General features: G+C 32.7%; 2 protein-coding genes and 1 long non-coding RNA gene across 5 annotated transcripts; all 3 read left to right on the top strand.

The window, feature by feature from the left end:
• Nucleotides 1–215: 215 nt before the first annotated feature.
• Nucleotides 216–1,641, top strand: LOC131014131 (uncharacterized). The gene is made up of 3 exons (XR_009098075.1): nucleotides 216–432; nucleotides 570–678; nucleotides 1,211–1,641. It is a non-coding gene; the product is annotated as an uncharacterized LOC131014131 (long non-coding RNA).
• Nucleotides 1,642–4,259: 2,618 nt separating this feature from the next.
• Nucleotides 4,260–14,033, top strand: LOC131014076 (E3 ubiquitin-protein ligase makorin-like). 3 transcript variants are annotated; one of them, XR_009098008.1, is made up of 8 exons: nucleotides 4,260–4,482; nucleotides 6,648–6,735; nucleotides 6,832–7,607; nucleotides 7,679–7,748; nucleotides 10,383–10,471; nucleotides 12,102–12,170; nucleotides 12,802–12,874; nucleotides 13,541–14,033. XR_009098008.1 is itself a non-coding variant. In XM_057941997.1 (7 exons), exons 1-6 carry the CDS (start codon nucleotides 4,472–4,474, stop codon nucleotides 12,136–12,138), a joined length of 1,071 nt encoding a protein of 356 aa, XP_057797980.1. In that variant the 5' UTR covers nucleotides 4,294–4,471; the 3' UTR covers nucleotides 12,139–12,170; nucleotides 12,802–14,033. The 3 variants fall into 3 exon arrangements, 1 of the variants encoding a protein (XP_057797980.1); XR_009098009.1 differs by having other exon boundaries at nucleotides 4,293–4,482; nucleotides 6,813–7,607; XM_057941997.1 differs by having other exon boundaries at nucleotides 4,294–4,482; nucleotides 12,802–14,033.
• Nucleotides 14,034–16,341: 2,308 nt separating this feature from the next.
• LOC131014086 (heat shock factor-binding protein-like) lies at nucleotides 16,342–16,675 on the top strand. Its single transcript, XM_057942012.1, has one exon. It carries the CDS (start codon nucleotides 16,413–16,415, stop codon nucleotides 16,668–16,670), a length of 258 nt encoding a protein of 85 aa, XP_057797995.1. The 5' UTR covers nucleotides 16,342–16,412; the 3' UTR covers nucleotides 16,671–16,675.
• The last annotated feature ends 2,087 nt before the right edge of the window (nucleotides 16,676–18,762 follow it).

Here is an 18,762-nt window from a genome sequence, read left to right as displayed (position 1 = left end):
TATATATATATATATATATATATATATATATATATATAGGGGAGGGATCCATGGAGAATCCCCCCTTACGAAAGAATAGAGAATTATTCTAAGACGCTAGATCTAAGACATCCGACGGTCTACAAAAATTCGAACAAAACAAAAAAATAAATAGAAAAACGCTTTAAATATACAAATTGACCAATTCAGATTACGGAGGGGGGGTTTTTGGGAAAATCACGAATAAGGTGAATCGGGTAGTTCCGATTTTTACTCCACCTTCTAAACGATTACAGAAATATCGAATAGGGTTTTCGAATCAAACTCACAAATCTTTCATCTTCCTCTCCGCTGCGGTTCGATATAGGTTCAAAGACGACATTATCAAAAATCTTGCAGTTTTCGACAAGAAATTCAAAGCGATTTGAAGAATTGAGGGCGACAACTGGATAGGTGAGTTCGAAACTTTTGCTATTCACAGTAAAAATCAAGTATCAAGCCACTGTAAAATTTCAAACTGTAAATCTTAGGGTTCTTATGTAATTACATATCGTATTAATGGAGATTGTTGATTGTTCATTTTTTTGCAGATAGTTCGATTTGCACTTTCGGATAAACTGCTGCATCTCTCGGTCCTTTGAAGGTCGATTTTTTTTAACAACAAAGAAAGCTTCATATTCAGGTGAAGCTTTAGAACTGGTAAGAACTTTCATTCGTTTTATTCATTTTGGGTTTTGAATTTTGTGAAAATTTTGTTATTTTTTATGGTCCCCGAGTTTTTGGTATTAAATCCATGCTTTTTCGGTGTTTCTTTGCTTTCTAATGATCCCCTACCCACCTGTATACCATATTGTTTGATGAATACTTTATTAGATTTCTGTTGCTGAGATTTCTAATAATCCCCACGAAAAACTCAAGCTTCGAAAGATGACATATATGGTAAGCTAAAAAAAGGCCCCATGATGCACTAAAATTAAATTGCTATGTATTCATTGTTTTTTTTTGTTTGGGTTTAAATATTGGAGTTCTGTACCGATTTCTGAAAATTGGTGCTTATTTGAAAATTTTAGTGATCATCATGAATTGATTATAGCTTTTTTTTAGGAAATGAATTGATTGTAGCTTATTCATTGAATTATTGACTATGTTTATTACATTGAATTAAATGTGATGAAGCGTTTGTCGTGTTTGAAAATGAGCCATTTAATCTGTTCCTTTTGCATCTTGTTAGAATGTGATAGTTCTGTTGTGCGCCACGCCTGCTGCCCATCTCGCTGCTCAAGACTAGGATCTCAGTTTACAAATTTGTTGAACCATTGGATGCTAAGATTCAAATATTTTATTTTTTGTATTGGTTTTTGTTCATTAAAGAATTGTGTTTGTTCATCAAAATATTGTGTTCTGTTCATTAAAAACCACCGCCGCGCCCTTTCGCCTCGCCTCGCCTCAGCGCCGCCAGTCGCACAATTATTGGGTTCGAGCCGCCGCTGCTACTCTCTCGGTCGAGGACTGAGAGCTGATGCTGTCTGCCATGGCGAGCCGCTCTGTTGCTGGTCCTCCCTCTTCTGACTAAAGATCTTCTTTATTTATCACAATTTGCATAAAGATATATATGTAGTTTCAATTTCTAGTTATTCTTTTGTATGAATATTGAATTCCTTGTCTTGGTGTTAATTTGTAAATAAAATCTGTATTTGTCCCTTGAAGTCATTTGTTAGTTTCGTAAATAAGTTATTGAATGAATTATTGGTGGTGCTGTTGGTGTCAAAGGAATTGAAATTGAAGAAGATGAGTGATTTGGGATTATGTTCGTCGAAAATTATGACCTATTCATTTAAAAATTGAGATTATTCGTTTCATATTCTTAATAATACAATTATTTGATTGAGAATAGTAAAAATATTTAATATTAAAAAATTTCGAATAAGCTACATAAAAATTCCTAACATCTAAATAAAATATTAGAATCTTCCTTATTGATATAAAGTAAAATAATTAACATGAAATCTTTTGAATAAAACCAAATTTTTTCGAATAGAAATATTAGAATCTTTCTTATTGATATAAAGTAAAATAATTAACATGAAATATATTGAATAAAACCAAAAATTTTCGAATAGACTACATAAAAATTCCGAACATCTAAATAAAATCTTTGTTACTAATATAAAGTAAAATAATTAACATGAAATCTTTTGAATAAAACCAAATTTTTTCGAATAGACTACATAAAAATTCCGAACATCTAAATAAAATATTAGAATCTTTCTTATTGATATAAAGTAAAATAATTAACATGAAATATATTGAATAAAACCAAAAATTTTCGAATAGACTACATAAAAATTCCGAACATCTAAATAAAATCTTTGTTACTAATATAAAGTAAAATAATTAATATGAAACCTTTTGAATAAATATACAAAAATAACGAAGTAAATCATTTTTTTAATGAATGTCATTTGAAAGATATGTTAATTTTATGAAATTAATTCCGTAAAAAAATAAATAGAAGAATTATAAATTAAGTCAGAAAATTAATTCATTTAATGCTGTTTAATTAAAATTTCAAAAGTGAAGTAGTTTAATGGGAAAAAAATATTATATTGTGAAAAACATAAAATATTTCGAATAAACGTAAGAAAATTACGAATATCTAAATAAAATATTTGCATTTTTTTCTTGACATAAAAAACGTGACCTATTTTAAAAAACTTGAACTCTGCTTATGATGACAGAACACTTAAGTACACGATGAATAAAGGGGGTAGGACAATCTAAAATAAAATTCGTAAGTTCTACCAAAAATTAAAAATAATTCGGTCAACACTTAATCACTTACAAACCTATAAACGGTTACACAAATTAAAAAATTAATTAAGGTTAAATTCTTTTTACCATATTATGATATATTTTTTTTTTTAGAAAACCAAAGTATAATAAAAGAGATACACGTATGATACAAGAAACAAGAAAAATAAATAAATAAAAATTGATAACTATAATGATAGAAACCTTTTTGACTAATTGCTTCCTAAACCAATGAACATTTAATTCCTCAATATAAAAGGAATAAAAAATGCAGAGATTGAATGATTAATATCCATTATATCATTTCCGAAAATGAAGAGATATGATTCAGATTTAACAACTCACTTACGGTTACCACAAAAATCGAAATTACTTCATTAGCCTTCCCAAATTTAATTACTAATAACAGACGTATTTATCTAAGCCGTTGGATAGGATTAATCGGATGGATCAAAATCATTCTCTATTCTCAAAATAGATGTCATATATATGTCATACATATATATATATATATATATATAATGAAATGTTTTAACATGCTTAGAAGTTCTTTCACTTTAAAAACCTTCTAAGTCATGTCAGGTATAATTGGATAAACTGTTCTTCAGGTTATGAAATGTTTTAAAGTCGCAGTCCACTAAGTACATTAGTACTTAGCCCAAAAATATTTTCAAATGTTTTTTTCAGGTTGATGGCTGGTGTTGACGGGGAGAGCTGAGGCTAGAGTTCAACTCCGTGTTTTGACTTCCGCTGTAATACTAGCCTTTTTTTTGTCTTTCGTTTCCTTGACTTAAGACATTATGTTATGACTCTAAATGATATCTTTTGATAAGCTTAGACTCTTGTCTCTTAAGTATTTTGATTAATGAATATTGGTTATCCGAAGCATGAAACTAAACTTGTGATCCTGAAGTTGTAATGTTTGTCGATGGATTAGTATCGTTTGGATATCTGTCTTTCTTCATCCAAAGGGGCGAAGCCCGATTTATCATCCCATTATTCGTATTTTACAAGGTTTTTCCCTTGTTCATTTCAATGATTTTGTTGCACCTCAGTTATACTTATTCCTTCAGAAATTGGGGTGTGACAATTTAAAAAAAAAAAGCTGGAAACAAATATAGGATTATTTTAACAAGAAACCACAAATTATTGGTAACAAATCAATAATAATATTTTGAAACAAATAATGAAAAGAATTCCGGAGTAAAAAAACATATAAACTTCGAATTATATGATTTATATAATTTTCAAAAGTAAAAAACCAAAAAATAAGGAAACAAAAAAACGATAAATAAGGAAACCAAAAATTAAAAATTTCGGAAATTATAAAACCTAAAATACAAAACAATAAAATCAATATACTTAATAAGGAATAAATTAGTAAATAAACAATTCACTCAAAAACCGGCCCATTTTGGGTTAATGGAAAAACTCCGGTTTTAACTGAGTGTCCAGGACACTGAGTGTCCATTTATCATTTTCGAAATAAAAAATGTTATGGGGCGTTCACGCGATAAACTGGAAACTGGAGGACCATAGCGGCAACCATTTCACCCAACATCCCAACCGCCAAAATCCCTAAATTCACTCCGGAATGCCCGTATTTTTCTTAATCGAGTAAAAGCTCTCATCGTTATTATCGAAAAATTTCGTAGATTTCTCAGGGATTTGCAGCAACAACATGTCTAAACGGTAAGAAAATATTGAAACCATAATCTACCTTGGAATTATTTGTTAGTTCTTCTGATTTTCAAATGATTTTGATTCCATTAACTTTTGTTCGGTAAATTCTGATGAATTATACTTACGCTGATCGCATAGAAAATTATTTATTTTTCGTTCTGCATTAAAATTTCTCGAACTTGGAATTCGCTTATACCAATTAGGTTAAATCGAAGGTAGCGAAAGTTCAAAGATAAGGAAAACGTAACAGAACATCAATCAATTGACTTCGTCAACCAAAGAATATATCTCTGCGTTTAATTTTAATATAAATATATGTCATGAGCTTATTTCTCCTAAAATATTTTTTCTCAAGAACACATTAAGTTTACGTTTGACACTCATAGTAATGAACAGTTTCTTAAATGTTTGATTGGTCTATGACTGTAAATTGGAATAGGATTGAGCCAAGCTGTACACATTTTTTTGTTAGACTCGATTGGTATTCATGCACTGTGTGCTAAATTTTTTTGTCAACTGAATGCAGCCTGGTATTTTGATCTTTCTGAATATGATTTGAGCATAATTTCCGACTCATTGAAGTTGTGTGACATGCTTTGAAAACTTATAAGTTGCTAATTGCAAGTTGAGTTGTTCTTATAGAATGAATATGAGTATCTTCTATCATGAAGTTTCTAAGGGGCTCACTAGTATGGCATTTTCCATTTTCTTCCTTTTTAATTTGTGTAGTGTACATGCCCCAAGTCTTTGCTGAAGATAGACCCACAAAAGTTATCTCCGTAAGGCTAACTTTTTGTATGCTAAACTAATGATATATTTACTCTTGGCGATATTGATCTCCAATGCAACAGTTCTATTTGAATCAACTAGAAGAACACTTTGCTGCTAGTTCTTGGTCGTCTTTATTGCTCCATTCTCCCTTGTTAAAATACATCACCTAGACAGTTTAAGAGGTTGGCAAATGACAACTTAGATACCTGTTGCAATCTGCGAATCTGAAATCTACTATGTTTTACCTTTGGGGGTTTGATGGTGAAAGGAAGTTGAGGATTATAGTTACGTTAAAACGCTAATAACAAAGAAGTTTCTAATTCTATAACAAATTCTTGATTCTTGAATTTGATGATCTGGTACAAGCAGGAAAAACCGGTTTATATGTGCCTATACTTGTATAGAATTGTTGTGGTCTGTAGATTAGGGAGTGCATTCTCATATTCGCAGAATTAATGAAATTTTTCTTAAATAAAAAGGAACCTTTGAAAAATGGGTTCCAGATTACTCCTGGCATTTCTTGGTTTGGCAATAAGCTCATTGTTTTCAAAGAAGCTTGTTGCCTTAAGTTGGTGTGTGAATTATGTTTATATCAAATATCTAATGTAGTATAGAGTCTATAGACCTTAGGTTTTGATTTGTTTCTGTATACTTCTATCTTCAAGGGCATAGTTGTAAGCTTCGACAAACCTTTTCATGGGATTTGTTTTCTTTTAATGGGAATGGAAATCTTTCGAAGCCGAAATTGGTTCAACTAGCTGAATATTCATTTGTACATTCACTTCTATCAAATAAGTAGGTAGTTGCTTCTACAGTTCTACTAGATTGGCTAGGTACTATTGCTCTTACCATATGATGCATTTCAAGATAGCACATTCTATGTTATGAATATCATAATTTTGCTCATTACCTGCTTCTCCTTTTATTCTCTTGAAAATAAAGAGAACTAATACAAAAACTTTTCTCAGCCTTACCGTGAGGTGAGGATGTTACAAAGACCTTATTGGACTGAGAAATGACACACATCATCATCTTCCTTTGGAAATTTGATTTCATTGTAATGCTAATTGGAGTAGTAAGTCACATGCAGTCAAACTATCAATTTTTTTTGAGAAACTTTGAACCCTTTTATGTATTTTTGCATCAAGTTTGTCGTGTTAAATGGGACTTGATGGTATTGGAGTTTTTGCATCACTTGATAGAGCACTTCTTTAAACTGATTTTTGATGATTTCTTATCCCTCCAGGTCTCCTGTGTTTAGAAAGGGTTCTAGTTTTGTCTTGGAGATCATAGACTTTACCCATTTTTTTTAATTGAAAGCCAAGAAAGATCGGTTACTGTCGGTTACTGTGATAGTTAATAAAACTTTTGAAAATTATTTCTGATGATTTTTATTCCTTCAGGGTTCTCTGCAAATTCTTTGCTCATGGTGCATGTCTAAAAGGAGAACACTGTGAGTATTCACATGACTGGAAGGCCCCACCAAATAATGTGAGTCTCTGTTAAGTGTTAACCTGCTAGAAGTAGTAGCCACTTTTAATGCTTTAATATGACCTCATTCATTTTAGCATGTGCATTTTACTGCAGATATGTACGTTCTACCAGAAAGGAGTTTGCGCTTATGGCACTCGATGTAGATATGATCATATCAAAGTTTCTCGGTTACAGTCACCAGCTTTATCTTCATCAGCAAATCTTTCTTCCACCAAGGAGCTTTCTACTGGAGCTGCAACATTAGGCTCCAGTGCTGCTGCTGGTGTTAGTGTTGAACATTCAGCTTCTAACTTGCCAGTTCATCCTCCTAGTACACCGGCATGGGGAGAAAATTCAGGGAATTGTGATACTATACAAGGTGATGATGATTTGGCAGACTTTAGGGATGTAGATCCTGCTGACCAACCAATATGCTCTTTTGCTGCTGCTGGGGAATGTCCACATGGCATGAGTTGCCCTCGAGTTCATGGGGATCTTTGTCCTACCTGCAGGAAGCATTGCTTGCATCCCTTTAGGCCTCAAGAAAGAGAAGAACACATGAACACATGTGAAAAGAGGCAAAAGCACTTAGAAGCATTGGCACATAGTCAAGAAATAGAATGCAGTGTTTGTCTTGAGAAGATCCTCTCAAAACCTACAGCAGCCGAACGTAAATTTGGAATATTGTCAGAGTGTGATCACCCATTTTGTATATCATGCATCAGGAATTGGCGTAGTACTTCACGAGCATCTGGCATGGATGCTAATTCTGCATTAAGATCCTGCCCTATATGTCGGAAGCTTTCATACTTTGTGATTCCTAGTGTCATTTGGTATTCCTCAAAAGATGATAAGCAGGAAATTGTTGACAGTTACAAGTCCAAGCTGAGGTACAATTGAGCTCCATCTTTGCTTTATTGCTTTCTTTTATGTCTCACACTGAGAGGAAAGTATCTTTCAGATCTATTGATTGCAAGCACTTTGACTTTGGGAACGGGACCTGCCCGTTTGGCACCAGTTGTTTTTACAAGGTACGCACATATTTTCCTATTCTATTAATAGAAACCTTTGCTGCATTGCTCTAATGAAAGTTTCATACAAATTAGATTTGTGTACTATTTTGTTGTAAAGGACGGCCACATAATTGGGATTAGTTCACCTGCCTTAACTTCTATTCTTAGATAGCGTGCCATTAGCTTTCTACCATAATTCCAACTTAAAGTTTCTTGAAAGAGAGATATTGTGGGTAGTTTCATGTTTTAGCAGGTTGGTCATGAAAATTTTGTTGGTACTACTATAGTTGCTTTAGCGGTTAAGATAATTTGTTCAATGGTGCCACAATTGTTAGAGTGGAAAGAAGAATTATTTGAAAGTAAATAATGAATTAATTTTGGCATCTTTGCTACTGTAGATGTCAAACCAAATTTCTTTCTGCTTACTGCTTAGAGAGATGCTCATTGCTTACTGTCACATTGTAGTTGAATTGTTTTTTCATCTTCATTGCATACTATTCAAATTGTGTCATAAACTATAGTTTCATAGTTGCTGTCACTTTCATCATTGATATAAGGTGCAACCTTATTGGTAGTTTTATCATCTTATTCAATGTCATCTAAATTTCCAGTTGGACGATGTCACTGTCTTCCTCTATCCCCATCTTCTGTTTGTTGGTATACTCAACCCGTATGTTGAGTTAACCATTTGTAGACCCAACCTGCAATTCTTTATATCTGCGCAATTCTGTTTTCTTTATCATGGTAGGCCTCTTTGTAGAGCCATCAAACACAACAAAGAGCCTTTAATCTGGTTCGATAGTTGCAAAGCTTTACGTAACATCTATTCAAGTTGAGTATATGGAGTTTATTTTAACTGAGTCCTTGAAAAGAGTGCTTTCTTGAAATCACTTTGTAAAATCCTTGCCTGCATGGTAAGCACTTCATCGATTACCCTATTGAGTGGTGTTATATGAATATATAATGGTTGCATATTGACATACCTTCACTTAGATTTTCTATTCCTCCATGTTGTTCTTCTAGTCCTTCATTTGAAGTGTTTATTAGAGCTATATTGACTTTTGTTCCATGCTTTATTACTACTTTTCTTCTCCCATTGTCTTATGCTCTATGCGATACACTGCTATTTTGGACCCAATTCAGACTGCAATTTTCCATGCCAAAATATAGTATATATTGAAAATGAGATGTTGGTTTCCCAATGGTTTTATGTGCAACCACATCTATTCCTACTCTATTTATGGTAGAATAACTGTATTTTAATATGATATAACATTTAGCAGACTGGCTTCGTTGTTTCTTTTAGAGTTGTTGATATTAAGCCCATATTTGGTTGGGCTTTTTTTGAGCTTGGAAAGGGATTCAATTAATTGAATCTATTACTTGTTGAGTTAACCATTACCCTTACTTTAGAGTAACACAATCACCCAATTTGTTACCCCTCAAAATGGAGGAGAAACAAAAGAAAGAGAATCTCGTACTAATGATTCATTTCCATTGTTGAACCAAACACTTTAATAAAAGTAACAGTTATTATTACCCTTCCTCCCCTTTATTTGATTCCATTCCCTTTCCGTTCCTCTACTTGAACCAAACAAGCATTAAGTGTAGTCAATGTGTTCTAGAAATAAGCCTAGCTGCTAAGCGGCAGCCGGCTTGCACGATTGTGGACAGTTTAGATGCAGTGCAGCCTAAGTTGCCCCATGCATGTTGTCATTTTAATCTTCTTCCATTTTCTAAATGAAGTTTCTACAAATGATCATCTTTGTGTTCCTTGTTTGAACTCCAACATCATTAGGTCTAAAACAAAATTGTTTTAATACCTTAATACACTAACACCCCCCCCCCCCCAAAAAAAAATAAAAAAATAAAAATAAATAAATAAATAAATAAATAATAAAAAATAATAAAAATAAATTGTTTTAATCATTCTTGGATTATTTAGGTAATTTCTCATTAATGTATCCACTTTGTGGTGCTCCGGGGTACTCTAAAATGCTCTTTTTGTTGGAGTGCAAAAGTCAATCGTCATTATACAGGTCATGAATTCAGGGAAAGAGATGACATCTATATGCATGGCTGAGAAGTTTTCTTAAGAGTCCCATTTCAATATGAATGAAGAACTTGATATTGGTAATAATGACATTTGGAGAATATAATGCTGGCATGTCACCCTATGCTGCAAGTGATACAAATAGTTAAGATGTTGATATTCCTTAAATTATCAAGATAGAAAAGTTGGGTTCTAAGGGATATTTAGCTGAGAATTGGCTGTGGACCATTATGCCATCTCAAGAGTATATGAGTTATTAGGGCTAGTGATACTGGATTCTTGACAGAGTGGTATATGCTTTAAGCTCACTCAATATCTTCCTCTGTGGAAATTACTATAGTGAAGCTTAGACCAAATTGGTATCGTAGAATGAGCCCTTGGTTTAAATATTAAGTTGCAGATAATAATATCATTTCTGGTTGTGAAGACTTGCTAAACAAAAAGGTACTTTAATAAATGAGTGTGTGATGGAGGCAGGGTGTAGGTACATGTACTCAACGTGAATTTGACATTGTGATGCATTTACTCTTCAATGCTATTTTTGAGTTCACACAGTGAGGGGGGATATGTTTATATCTGATAAGGATTCTACTTTACAGCATGCCTATCGTGATGGTCGTCTTGAGGAAGTGGTCCTTCGCCATCTCGGAGCTGAAGATGGAAATACAGTTATTGCCAAAAATGTTAGGTAATCTTTTTACTTGCCCTGATTTCTTTGCCCTCTTTTGCATATTTCTTGACATGGGTGTGCTTTTTATTATAACGGTAAGATAGATGACGAAGGAATGGGATGAACTTTCCCAAAATTCATTTCTAATCTCATGCTTGGTATAATTTAATATTTGGAATTTCCACCTTATGAATGAATTCCCATCCCTTGAAGCATGGGATTAGCTATTTTTTCCTTCCACTATTTTAGGTAGTCTTGCAAGAGAGGGGGGGGGGTTGTTTGGCTATGCATATTTTAAAGAGGTTACACACTGCAAAAAAACTTATAAGATGTTTCAAGAGCTTATAAAATGAAAGTTACAAAGTGTTTGGATAATTGAGCTTAAGCTAGAGAGAGAAAATCTTTGTTAGAGAGAAAAATTAAGAGAGATGAACTTGGAAATGATATATGATGAATTGAAAACAACATACTACGATTGAATAATTTTTGTAAAATAATTGTTGCATATAAGATTATAAAAAAATAAGTTGGGGTAAAACAACTTATTTTTTGGGAAGCTTATAACTCAGAGGGTGTTTGGTTGAGCTTATAAGCTCATAAACACCTTATAAGGTCTAAAAATAAGCTTCAAGAGCTATTAAGCTCCCCAAAAAATAAGTTCATCAACCCAACTTAGTTTTTCATAATCTTATATGCAACAATCATTTTACAAATATTATTCAACTATAATTTGTTATTTTCATCGTATATCATTTTAAGTTCATCTCTTTTTGATTTTCTCTCTCTAGCAAAAAATTCTATCTTTAGCTTATATGCTCAATTATACAAACACTTTGACAACTTATAAGCTTTTGATAAATTACATCTATAGGCTCTTTAAACATCTTATAAGTTATTGGAGCTTATAAGCTAAGTGTAGCCAAACACCCTCTTATAAGCTGTTGAGATTATTTTTACAGTTGTTTAGGAGCTTATTTTACCAAATACCTCGAAGAAGCTTATAAGCCCCTTAACAATTTATAAGCTGTTTTAAAGAGCTTATAAGCTTAGCCAAACACCCTGTGGGGAATATAAACTTTTGTTATCAACATAGTTATCATGATTTGTCTCAAAAAAAAACATAGTTATCATGATCTACATGTATTTTTGATAATATTGTGTTTCATCGAAACATGAGTATCACTAAGATACATTTTATTTTTAGTTTTTAACTAAATCACTTTTTGTTAACTTTTTTATTTTTTAATATTTATTTAATTAGAAACAGCTTCATAAATATAGAGAACATGATGCATTTATTATATTTTATTATCCTTATATATATCCTCGTAACATGTCAAATTATTTAATACTTACAAACCAATATAAAAAGTAATATAATCAAATAAAAGTATATCTAAAACTCTTGCTAAAAAATAATATAATCATTACAAATATCAGCTATATTTTTAGTTATCAAAATTGAGACTTAAATCACTAGTCAGATCTTTCATTCCTTGAATAGTGAATACACCAAACATCATAAATCATGTTTGCATGATTCCCTTAAATTCCTGATTTCATTCCGATACTTTCATACCAATCTCCTAATATTATTCTCCATTTATCTACTCATTCACATGTTATGTTGTGCTCCATGTACTTTTAGGCTGTCCGATTTTCTTAGTAATTTGCGGATAAGATGACCAATGCGTTAAGAGATCTAGAGAGTGCTCAGGTTGGCATCCTTCTTTCCTCAACCCCATAAATGTTGTTCGTACTCATACTTGTGCTTTATTCGTGTTTCTTAATGGTATATTAAATGCTATTCAGTTTATTTTTTCCATCTCATCTATTCCCTTTACCTCCTTTGAAGTCAGAAAAAGTGTGCGATGTGCTTTATAGTGCTGAAGAAATTCAGTTATCAAATTTGACTTAGTTTGAAACTGATTATACAGTACTTATTTCAGATTTGCTTCTTTTAAGCTCAATTAGTTCATGGCATGCTCTGATGTATTCTTGGTCTATGGGGCGGAGCCAGGCCTAGGCACACCCTGGCGATCGTCCAGGCATTTTTAAAAAATTATATTTAGGTTGTATTTTGTAATTTCTTTGATTTTTTAAATACAAAAATGTAATTTTGTGCCTCTAAATTTTGTTCCTAAACCCAAAATTGTGATATCACCCGTCCATTTTTAAAATCCTAGTTCTGTCCCTGCATTGGTCTCCGATACAAATGATTGCTCAATCATTGCATTTACAACTTGTAATTTATACTTTCTGTTATGGCTTCAAATCATTAAGTAAAATGACTTGTCTTGTTAACTGCAGCTTCAGTTTTATTTAATTAATGAACTTGTACATCCCAGGCTTTTTGTATCATTCTGGCATGCATCCAGCTAAAAACTACAAAGTTGATGGATCAAGAGTGCTTTTATTAAGGTTGGTAGATCTTTTAATGGTTTAGTATTTATATAAGACTCTTATCTGATGTGGATGTTTGAAAAAACCTTTTCGGTTAAGATTTCTACTTATCGTGGGGCCTTTAATTATTCTACCTGAGGTTACTCATTCTATGAGAGAAAAATACAATTATTTATGATTGTGCAAAGTAGTATGTAGGTGACACGGATATGTTACTTTAGTCTTTGCACACTCTTGATTGTTTTACATTCATGCTACAACTCATGATGATGATAAAATGAGTATATATTTGCATGTGTTTGTGTGAGAGAGAGGGAGAGTCCCTGTAGTATTAAACAGAAGTGCCACAGGCGCAAAAAGGACTCGAGGAAATGAAATGTTAATGGGGGTTGGGGATTGAATGTGTAGTACGGCGTGTATGGAAACAATTAAGATATCCGGTAATAAAACTTAGATGCTTGATAAAATTTAGTTTTACTTGCTCAAGATTGTTTTCTTTTTGGGGAAAAACAGTACTTTCTTGTATGAATTCAGTACCACCTTGGTTTATCTTTTGTGGAATCTATACATATGAAGGGAAACATTGTAATTATTTCCTTGAAGTAATAGAACCAACTTTCGGTTGGAGGTACTTCCCTTTTCTGATGCTAAAGACAAACTATTCTTCCTTGTTGGCAATTTCAGATATAATAGTTCTCCCCTCGAATGCAGCATCCGGTTCCAGGTTTCAAGATTCGTTGCGGGTCTTGGCACATACCGAATTTTGAATGTATCAAAGACTGAAATAATCTGTGGAATCTACATCCATGTGTGGGGTAGTAGTAATTGTGTGGTTTAGAGGTAATTTTCCCATTATAAGGTCATTGAGATGACGAATGCCAGGGGAACAGCTATGCAATATCGCCAGTCTATAGACTTGGTTGAAATTGAAAATAATAATTCATTGTTGCCGATGACATTGAGATTGTGCTGAATTTGCAATCATTTACAGCACATGATTGTGGATGCTACAGGTAAAATGTACCATGATGTACATTTCATGTGGATTGTAAGACATTTATATGGGGCTATGAGGTTTTTTTAAATTACTTATGCCCCAGATTTATCTAGACATTGTAAATGAAGTGTGTTAAGACTTTTTTAAAGAAGTTAACTATTCACTATTGTGTTGATAAAAGTTGGCATGTGAATGTCACTTATCTTGATTTTACTCTGTGCATCTCTTCTTGTTTCCTTTTTCAGGTGTCTATTTTTGGATGGAATTGGTAGTAAATGAATCAAGTTATTGGTGTGTTATTTGGATTCTTTTAAAGATGACAAATAATTATTTTCTATTTTTTCATGTGATGATTCGAACTCCCGACTTAATAGTTCGAGAGGAAGTGTGTTATCAACTAAACTGTGTTTTGTTGTCAGGATTTTGGCCTAATAAAGTTCTAGTAAGTTGTTTAGTGAGATACTCATCAGCTAGATTAACCAAGCTTTAGTTTGATTGTATTCGAATTGTTAGTTTGTGAGCAGATTCGACTTCAAAGTATTTTTATGTTTAAACTATAATTAATAACAATTGTTGTAAGAAAATAATGTATCTATTATAGTGTTGTGAATGATATGTTTTATTTTTAAAGGAAATGATTTATATTTTAAATATGAATCTAAATTTAGAAGGATTGTTAAGCTTAATTACTCTTGAATAAGCCTTTGAGCCTCAAAATATTTTGTATGCAAAGCCTGAGATAGCTTGATAATAAATGAATTAAACTTGATCATGGTAATATTCAATTTCGTTTGATTTGATTCAATTCGATTGTGCAAGTACGAAGAGGTTAACCAATCATTTGCCATACGAAAATTGAATTATACGATTTTCAATCGGTTTATCTAACCACAAATAATAATAATAATAATAATAATAATAATAATAATAATAATAATAATAATAATAATAATAATAATAATAATAATAATAATAAAATAAATTATTATATCAGCTAAACATAAAAATTTATCGGTGAATAATCATCCACCGGTTAACCATAAATTTTTGCTTTGAATTTCAAATTTTAATAAAGCCAAAAAATCAAGGCCCACACCTTTTTATAGTATTTACAAAAAACGCCAATTCTTGGGTGCGACGGGTTGACCCGGCTCTAAACCCGCCATCCTGACCCGGAACCCTGACCCGCGTGGGTTTGACCCATACTCCTAATTATTACATTTGTTTATAATAATTGTTACTTTTAATAAACATAATATATACATTTGTTCATATAAATGTATATTGATATGTATAATGTTTTATATTGAATGAAGGTAAATATTTATATTAATATAAGTATACATTTGTGCGACCAAATGTATATCTTATGCTTATTAAAAGTAAATACTCCTATTAGGGTTTAGTGTTCAGGCTTAGGGTTTAGTTTACAAGGTTCAGGGTTTAGTGTTCAGGCTTAGGGTTTAGTTTCAGGGTTTAGGGTTTAGTTTATAGAATTTAGGGTTTAGAAAATATAATACTTTATATTAAATGAAGGTAAATACCTATATTTATATAAGTATACATTTGTGCGAACAAATGTATATTTCATGCTTATTAAAAGTAATAATTATGGTAAACAAATGTAATAATTTAGGATTCAGGATTTCGGGTTTGGGCACGGGTCGGGTCGGGCGCGGGTCGGGGCAGACCCGTCGCACTCCAGTGCGACCGCCGCATGCAAGACCGACCCTACAAAAAATACCTACTTAAACATATACACTCAATACCCATTTTTCAAACTTTTGATCCACCAACCCTTATTTTGAATTTTCTTTACTATCCATGTTGCTATTACTCTTCCACTTTTATTAGGAGAATATATCATCATGCATTTCTATATTGCTCAACATGCTTTAGTATAAAATATAATAAATATAGGGTAAATATCATATTAAACCTTGAACTATTCCCGCTTTATCAAAAATACCCTGAAACTTTTGAAATGCTCTCTAAACCCTTAAAGTATCAGGGCTTTATCAAATATATCCCGCATCCTTTTTCCGGCCACCAGAAAAGTGACGTGGCTCACCGGATACCACAGTGTAATTTAAATTCTATTTCTCTTAATCCATGTCATTTTTTATTATCTTTTTTAATCCATGTCATTTTATAAAGGAAAATCCATCCTGGAAATTAAAATCTATTCTACCCAAAATAATTGAAATTCACGGAGAGGCAGCGCATCTGATAATAGCGTAGAATGTCTTTTGATTCAAGCCACGACGCAGTGATGTACTCGAGAGAGTTCGTTTTTTTGTTGTTGTAGTTTGACTTTTGATCATCAATATATGGAATTCCTCTGGTTTGGTAGTTGCATTAGTGTTCGAGTTTGAGTTCACTTTGATCTTAGTTATTTAGTGAATGGAATTATGGAATGTGTGAAACCTTTACTTTTATTCTTAGTGCATAATTCATAAAGTAGCAATAGCAGTAGCTTCAAGTTGTAGGAATCTCACAAAATTTTCATCTCAATTTCTCTCTCTAGGGCATTTCCGGGGAAGATTTCACTCCCAAAAGATGGATGGTCAAGATGATGCTAAACAAAGTACCGCTGACATGATTGCGTTCGTGCAAAATCTTCTTCAGCAAATGCAATTGAGGTTTCAGACAATGTCAGAATCTATCATCTCTAAAATTGATGAGATAGGTAACCGGATTGATGAGTTGGAGCACAACATCAACGATCTTAGAGCTGAGATTGGTCAAGAAGGCACTCCATCGCCTTCAGATCCAATGAAGACTGGAGAAGAACCCAAATCTGGTGGAGATAGTTAAAGAAATGTTAAAAGAGAATAAAAAAATGGCATGGATTAAAAGAAATATAAGTTAAATTACACTGTGGCATCCGACGAGCCGTTACTCTTTTGGTGGCCGGAAAAGAGATGCGGGATATATTTGATAAAACTCGGATACTTTGAGGGTTTAGAGAGCATTTCAAAAGTTTCAGGGTATTTTTGATAAAGCGGGAATAGCTTAAGGTTTAATATGATATTTACCCATAAATATAAACCAACTTCGTATATTTTTTTTATCAATATGTTATCAAGTTAAGCCTTACCATATTTTAAAGACTTCATCCAACCACGTAAATAGCAATCGATGGCTACCGCTGCAGACTCATTCGACAATACACAACACATCCCCCGTTCGTGTGGGATAGAGTATTCTATAAGTAACACATTATAATATAAAATCAAAAAGTTGAGGATTATTTTTTTATTGAGAAATTATAAAATATTTAATGTATAAGTATATGTCTTATCCCTGCCAAAAAGAAAAAAGTACTCCCTCCGTCCACGAAAAACATGCCACTTTGCTTTCGGCACGGGTTTTAAGAAAATGTGAGTAAAGTTGGTAGTGGAGTAAGGGTCCCACTTTAAATGTGAGTGGAGTTGTGTGGACCCTACTACTAAAAATGGAAGTGGCATATTTTTTGTGGACGAACGAAAAAGGAAATTGTGGCATATTTTTGGTGGACGGAGGGAGTATGTCTTATAGGAAAGAGACAACTTGTTTGCCAAAACTAAAATGCCCAACAAAAGAAAGCTATTACAAAGTTTATTTGGGATGCAAACTTAGATGATTTTCGATGATCTTCGTTTTCTTCGTTTTTGTTACGATTTGAACACCAAATCACAACAACTCAATCAAGAATTGCACAACAAAGATTCAAGAAACTCGATCTAACAAAAACATAACAAAACGAGACACAAAATTTTACGTTCGATCAATATGATCTACGCCCACGGAAAGGGAAAAAACTGATGTATTGATCTTGGTGGGAATTACTACACAACTCTTCAAATAGAAAAAAAATATATAGCTCTCAAACTAAGAACACCAGCTACTACTCTTCCTTCGTCTCTATTATAAATTGTAACTCCTTGTAGACTAAAAATTGAATAAAATGAACTATCTATGTCAAAGCATTGGTTTAACTTGCATTCATAGATACAAGAAATAACCGTTGATGATTAGCCCAACAACAAAGTACTCTCTCCGTCCCACTTATCTTGGCACATTTACTTTGGGCACGAAGATTAAGAATAAAGTATTAAAAGTGTAGAATGGGTAGAGACCACTTATTTGATGTGTATAGAGAAGGTAGGGACCACATACTATATTTGAAATGTGTCATTATGAATGGAAAAAACTAAAAAGGAAAGTGTGCCAAGATAAGTGGACGAAGAGAGTAATAAACTAACAAAATAACCGCTTGCACTAACAAACCCGTCAACGGGCTATTGCTAATCAACTAACTATAAAAAGTGATAACCTACGCTCAGCTGACAATCCTTATCAACAGACAACCTATTATTCACCTAACCTCTCAATTGATCTTTCAAGTGATGAACTTTAATAAACTAAAACCTTTCTTAGCGGATGTATGCAATATACACCTTTATCAACAATTTCCACCTCTACTACTTTAACATCCATGTTACCTTTTCCCGTTAATCCTTAGTAATAGAACTTATCACTTCCCATTAAGAGATGTAACATTAATCAACTTAAGATAATACTCAAACTTAACAGCAGACATGGTCTTGTTTAACATGTCTGATGCATTCTCCTTAGTTGAGACTTTCATTAGTTGAACTACCCCGTTTTCAAATGTCACTAACAAATTGGCACCTGACATCTATAGGCTTTGATATTTCATGAAAGACTTGATGCATCATAAATGAATAACATTGATTATCGTAAAGTATAGTAACAACCTTTTGTAGAAGATCAAACTCTTGTAAAATACCTTTTAACAAAATTCCTTCTTTGACATCTTTAGTAACAAGTGCAACATAGATCTCCAACTTATAGTTGCCCCAAAACAAAGGAAATAATGTTAGTCCTGAGCGAGCACGTACTG

Source organism: Salvia miltiorrhiza, chromosome 3 (genome assembly GCF_028751815.1).
Source record: "Salvia miltiorrhiza cultivar Shanhuang (shh) chromosome 3, IMPLAD_Smil_shh, whole genome shotgun sequence".
In the NCBI taxonomy this organism is placed as follows: Eukaryota; Viridiplantae; Streptophyta; class Magnoliopsida; order Lamiales; family Lamiaceae; genus Salvia; species Salvia miltiorrhiza.
Note: the sequence above shows the minus strand (reverse complement) of the source record. Positions and strands in the feature narration are given on the sequence as shown.